The following is a 6,364-nucleotide window of genomic DNA, read 5'->3' as shown; positions in this document are numbered from 1 at the left end:
GATGCTTTTAAACCCTAGAAAGATTTTTAAGTCACTCTCCCAATAAAGCTTAATTATGGGTGATCCTCACTAAGGTTTTACCTACGCCAACGATTTCAATGTAAATTAGTAGGTCTCTTAACATATCATCCACGGTGCCATAACCTAGATGCATCTACTCATATTCATTCACTTTTTTTATTAAATTATTTTATTTTTATAAAACTTATATCTTTTATTGTAATTTATAGTCGTTTTTAAATCGAAATAAATGAATACAAAATTTAAAAAAAGAAAATTAAAATAAAATAAATTATATCAGTTAAAATTAATTACTTAATTTAAATTATATTAGAATTAATTCTTCTGTCATGAAAAATATTAATGTTTGAATTTTCATAATTATGATTATTTGAAAAAAAATTTAACTATAAATTTTCCCCCATTACAGACCAATCACATAATTAGACGAAACATTTACGATGAAGCGTTTTACGAGTAAAATCCTTTTTTTAGCTTGTACGATAATTCTCTATATAGTTTATGTCTTTCGACGCTAGAATTCCTCCAATACGCCCTTTAAACGATTTTTTATTTGAATTGTCAAGATTTCAGTTGCCCAATGGAAAAGATTATGAAAAATTAAATAAACGCATTCTTAATAACTTATTATATTATCAGACAAATTATTTTGTTACAATTATGTTTTTTTTTCTATTAGTTGGGTAAATTTTCAATATATGTTTGTTAAGTGCTTTTTATATAGATCTTTTGCGCCGACTAAGATGCTTATGGGTTTAATTACTGCCTCCAGTTTGGTTATTGTTTTTATATATTGTACAAAAAATAAATACCAGGCAATGCAATTTAAACAAAATCACCCACTTATATGTTTCTGTTCAATAATTAGTATTAGTTACCTTATAATATACTTAATAAAGGCAGTTGCAGTATTTACAATGGGAATAACTCTTCCAGTATCATGTAAGATTTATATATTATTTATTTGTATAAATAAGTTATATTAAGTGATTATTATGCATTCCTCCATGAGGATGCGTAATATAAAAAATAAATTAGCTAATACAATGGAAAATATTGGTTTAAAGAAATCCCCAATGGGAATAATTATGGAAGGAATTGGTATAGATGATGAGGCATGATTATTTAATTGATATAAATTCATATATTTTTGTTATTTATAAACATTTTATTTTTGAATGTATACTTAAATCACAGAGAAATTCTTACTTCAAAACAAAATAATGAAGGATATAAGACAAATAATTAGATGATCAATTACATTATATGAAGAATATCCAAATAGGAAATTATTTTATAGATTGAACATATTAATTTTTTAATAATCTGATGTTTTCAAAGCTATAAATTAGGGGAATTATTATAAGTTTATGGGACTTAAAATAAAAAATTTTATAATAATATTTTTTGATAGTTTTTATAAATCTAGGTAAAATAAAAATAAATATAAATGGCCTACAAATTATGTGGAAACAACTAAGTTTAACTGGCTATTAACAAGAAAAATGGGTATAGCTAAATAGCTATAGGGTAATCCCATGACAAATCGTCCAGTGATTTGGCCGACCATCTCAAAAATTAATGAAACTTGGCATGTTAGTTATTTATGTTGTAGTTAATAAAATCCAAATTTTAGAGCCCCAGCTCAACCAGATCCAAAGATATACGCCTTCAAAGTAGAGAATCGCGTAATGCGTGATTTCTTATATCTTGTTTTCTTAAAAAATACTTAAGATAGAATTACAAATAATATATCACTTTATAGCCCTTAAAATTTTACATTGGAAAATATTGAAAAAAAGTAAAAAAATTTTAAGTGTTTTTGTATTTCCGGTAAAAATAAAAAATTAACATTCCTGGGAAGGGATTTTTTTTTGGTGTTGATACTCTCTAAAAATGTTTATTACCTTTATATTAAACTATTTAATGAAAAATCTCGATAGCCATTTTTGTTTTTTTAATTTTATTAAAATTTTTATTATTTTTGTAAATAAAAAAGGATAATATAGATGGCGTTATACTAAATAAATTTATAATATATTATATTTAATAATAATATATTTTATAATAATATATTTTATATCGGTATTAAAATCAAAAGAAATCGATTAAGTATAACCAGTATGATGTCCTGGGGCAATAAATGAGGAAGCGGCCCATATAAAGATACTTTAAAATTATATTCAAGCTATTATAAAAATATATCTATTTATCGCAATCCATTTTGCGCATGAATAGAAATTCTTGAGGCCGTAATTTGTATATATTTCACACTTTTGGATCCACTATCGTTATTATTTGAAATTAAAGATTTTATCATCTTATTTTATTTTTCATTCCTTTCTTTCTATTAAATTTTTATATCGATAAATAGGAAATTTAATTATCAATCATGATTGAAAAGAACATAAGGATTAAAAAAATATTTCTTTTTTTACTTAAAATTTTTTTTAAAATTTAAATGAAATCAGAGAAGGCCATAAGTCTATTTCAAAAAATCTACAAAAGGTAAGTTTATATTATGGATTAAAACCTTTTTAATTTTAGATTCTGGATTTTTTACTAATATAATATCTTTTTTATTATTGGATATCGTGATTATTTTTATTATATATAAAATTAGGTTACACTAAAGATGATTAAAAAATCCAAAGGTTTATTAACAATAGGCCAATCATTATGTCACCATGTCGCTTATATTTGATAAATATGGAATCCATTGAGGATATATCTGAAAATGAAGAGCCCGAACTAGCCCCATCCAGTTCAACTTTGGATATAATAAATGTATCGCTAGAAGAAATAGGCCAATCTCCAATAAAAAAGAAAAGAATAGGAGAAAAGAAATATCCGCAAGAAAAACTTAAAAAATAACAAAAGCATTAAGCCAAAACATATTAAGAAGCAGCCTTCCTGAGTTTGATATACAAAATAATAAAAATGACGAACTTCTTCAAATTATAAAACATCATTATCCAATTATTTCTAAGGAAAAAAAATATCAACTTCTTACTATATTGCCCCCTTCTTGGACCTCTAAAAAAATTGAGATGGAGTTCAAAGCCACGAATTACTTGGTAAGAAAATCAAAAAAACTAATAAAATTAAAAGGATTTATGTCATCTCCCAATATAAAACCTGGGCGAACAATTGATCAGACCGTGAATATTATAGAAAATTTTACTCTTCTGATGAAGTCAGTCGTGCGACGCCCGGGAAAAAAGACTATAAATCCATAATGATCAAGGGGAAAAGAGAGCAGTCTCAAAAAAGATTAATTTTAAACAATTTAAAAGAATTATATGAACGATTTAAAGAGAGGTACCCGATAATTAAAGTTGGATTTTCTAATTTGCAGATTTACGGCCAAAAAGTTGTATTCTGGCTGGAGCCAGTGGACACACAGTGTGTGTTTGTGTAATTCATCAAAATTTTAAGCTTATGTTAGTAGATGCTAATTTGGCAAAACAATTAGCTATGCCAGAATATCCATTACATAACTATAAAAATATTTTAGCTCAAACAATATGCAATCCAGCACTCCCTATTTGTTATTTAGGAGATTGTAACTATTGTCCAGGCACATTCTCAATTAAAAAACAATTAGATGTTGTATTTGCCCAAAATGACATAGATCATATATCCTTTAAACAGTGGGTGTCTGTTGATAGAAGTAATCTGGAAACAATAACAAAATCTTCTCAAGAATTTTGTAATTTTTTTTTTAGAAAAAATTCCACCTATGTTACGTTATTCCTTTATCGCTACCAATCAGTCATCAAATCATATATTTCAAAACTTAAACATTTTTTACAACAAAATGAATTTATGATAATTTGTGATTTCTCTGAAAATTATGCCTTTGTAATCCAAGACGCTGTTCAAGGATTTCACTGGAATAATAATCAGGCCACTATCCATCCTATGATAGCATATTATAATAATAATAATAACAATATAGAAAACCTTAATTATGTGGTAATATCAGAGTCACTTCAACATGATGTTATTGCAGTACATTTATACCAGACTGAAATGATAAAATTTTTGACCAATCATTTTAACAAAAAGCCATGTAAAATCTATTACTGCTCTGACGGATCGGCTGCTCAATATAAAAACAGAAAAAATTTCATAAATCTGTGTTATCATGAATCAGATTTTGGTGTAGCAGCTGAATGGCATTTTTCAGCTACATCTCATGCAAAAGGTCCATGTGACGGCCTTGGCCGAACATTTAAAAGATTCTCAGCACTTTCAAGCCTTCAGCGCACCAGTTCTGGACACATTTTAACACCAGTTGATTTATATCAGTTTGCAAAACAAAATATGCCATCAGTAAATTTTACGTATATAACCAACAAACAATACAATTTAGAAGAGATTAAACTACGAGAAAGATTCAATTTAGCTCGTCCCATTCCAGGAACTCAGGAAATACATGCTGTTTTTCCTTTGAGTTTAAGTAAACTTAAATCAAAAATATATTCATATGCAAAGGACTTTCAAATTAATAATATCTTTAATGCCGATTTGTCTTTTGCCGATAATTTGTGTTTTGCTGATATTAAAGGATTCGTAACATGTGTTTATGACGATTTTTGGTGGTTAGCCACAGTACTGAAAAAGAATGAAAATACTGAGGAGATATATATTTCCTTTTTACATCCCCATGGACCATCACCATCCTTCTTTTATCCCGCAATTGAGGAAAAGATATGGTTGCCCATGAATTAAATAATAACGATAGTAGATCCTATAACAGTGACAGGACGTACCTATAAATTATCGCTTCAGGAAATTCTATTAATAAGTGCAAAATGGGATAAGATTAAAACAAATTGTTTGTATATGAAATTTTAAATGTTTATTTTAAAATATAGCGTCCTAATAACCATATCCGTATGGGCCGCTTCCTTATTTATTGCCCCAAGACATCATACTGGTTATATTTAATCGATTTTTTTTGATTTTAATACCGATATAAAACATATTTTTATTAAATTAAATATATTATTATTAAAATTAATATAACGCTATCTATATTATCCTTTTTTATTTATAAAAATAATAAAAATTTTAATAAAATTAAAAAAACAAAAATGGGTATCGAGATTTTTCATTAAATAGTTTAATATAAAGGTAATAAACATTTTTAGAGAGTATCAACACCAAAAAAATATCCCTTCCCAGGAATGTTAATTTTTTATTTTTACCGGAAATACAAAAACACTTATAATTTTTTTTAATATTTTCCAATGTAAAATTTTAAGGGCTATAAAATGATATATTATTTGTAATTTTATCTTAAGTATTTTTTAAGAAAAACAAGATTTAAGATCACGCATTATGCGATTCTCTACTTTGAAGGCGTATATCTTTGGATTTGGTTGAGCTAGCACTCTAAAATTTAGAATTTACAAAAATATACAAAATAAATAACTATCATGCCAAGTTTCGTTTATTTTAAAGATGGTCGTCCGAAAATTACGTTTTTTTGGTCGATTTGACGTGGAATGACCCTATAGTCATAATAAATTACCATGACTACTAGCCATAGCCACTTCAAACAATTATGACTAGACCTGTTCCCAGGGTTGGAAAGTAATGTGAATACTTTTATTTAAGACAATGATCTGCAAATAATATAATTCTCAGGCTTGATCCTACTTGCTTGAAATTTAGTTTTCGCATAGCCTGGAAACTTTTTTCCTGGGCTGGATTCAATTTTTCGCTTATAAACAAGTTTTAATTTTTTTATACATAAGATCTAGACTAAAATAATGTTGTTGAACAGCAAAATAAACAACTATTTATAATCTTTAAATTAAAAACACAATAAATTATGTATTAAGACTTCTATGAAATACCAATTCATCAAATATATATGCAAAATTTTACCAATTTAATGGGCCAGACATTGCAGACCAGTTTAAAAGAATATTTGTATTTTAAGTACTAAAAAATAAAAAATATTTTATAAATTACAATTCATAATTTTTAGTCAAATATTGAATTATGACATTTAATTCCACATTTATTTAAATTACATTTGTTACCCTAGTTATCCAAAAATTTAAAATCAGTAATACTTATAGCAAAAACCAAAATACAAGTTTTTTCGAGGAAGATATAGTAATTGAAGAAAAGGAGTTTCTATATAAACCTATTTATATTTTTTATCACAAATTTATGTCATATACTGTGTAGGGCTGGGAACCAATATTAAAAACCCAATATAAACAAAATATTGTATTGGTATTGGGTCTAAAATATTGGTATTGGTTTAAACAATATTTTCTATTTCTTGTATTGCTATTGGTATTGGTTTATATTGGTATTG

General features: G+C 26.4%; 1 protein-coding gene across 4 annotated transcripts; it reads left to right on the top strand.

Annotated features, from left to right (window-relative positions):
• The first annotated feature begins 448 nt into the window (after nt 1-448).
• LOC135928217 (PRA1 family protein 2-like) lies at nt 449-1,388 on the top strand. 4 transcript variants are annotated; one of them, XM_065464612.1, is made up of 6 exons: nt 449-477; nt 520-704; nt 746-888; nt 931-963; nt 1,009-1,122; nt 1,219-1,388. In XM_065464612.1, exons 2-6 carry the CDS (start codon nt 523-525, stop codon nt 1,272-1,274), a joined length of 528 nt encoding a protein of 175 aa, XP_065320684.1. In that variant the 5' UTR covers nt 449-477; nt 520-522; the 3' UTR covers nt 1,275-1,388. The 4 variants fall into 4 exon arrangements, with proteins under 4 accessions (XP_065320684.1, XP_065320683.1, XP_065320681.1 ...); XM_065464611.1 differs by having other exon boundaries at nt 925-963; XM_065464609.1 differs by having other exon boundaries at nt 746-963.
• Nucleotides 1,389-6,364: the final 4,976 nt, after the last annotated feature.

The sequence above is a fragment of the Gordionus sp. m RMFG-2023 genome, chromosome 4 (genome assembly GCF_954871325.1).
Source record: "Gordionus sp. m RMFG-2023 chromosome 4, tfGorSpeb1-WG-v2, whole genome shotgun sequence".
Taxonomy (NCBI): Eukaryota; Metazoa; Nematomorpha; class Gordioida; order Chordodea; family Parachordodidae; genus Gordionus; species Gordionus sp. m RMFG-2023.
The sequence above is the reverse complement of the archived record's forward strand: the minus strand, read 5'-3'. Positions and strand labels throughout refer to the sequence as shown.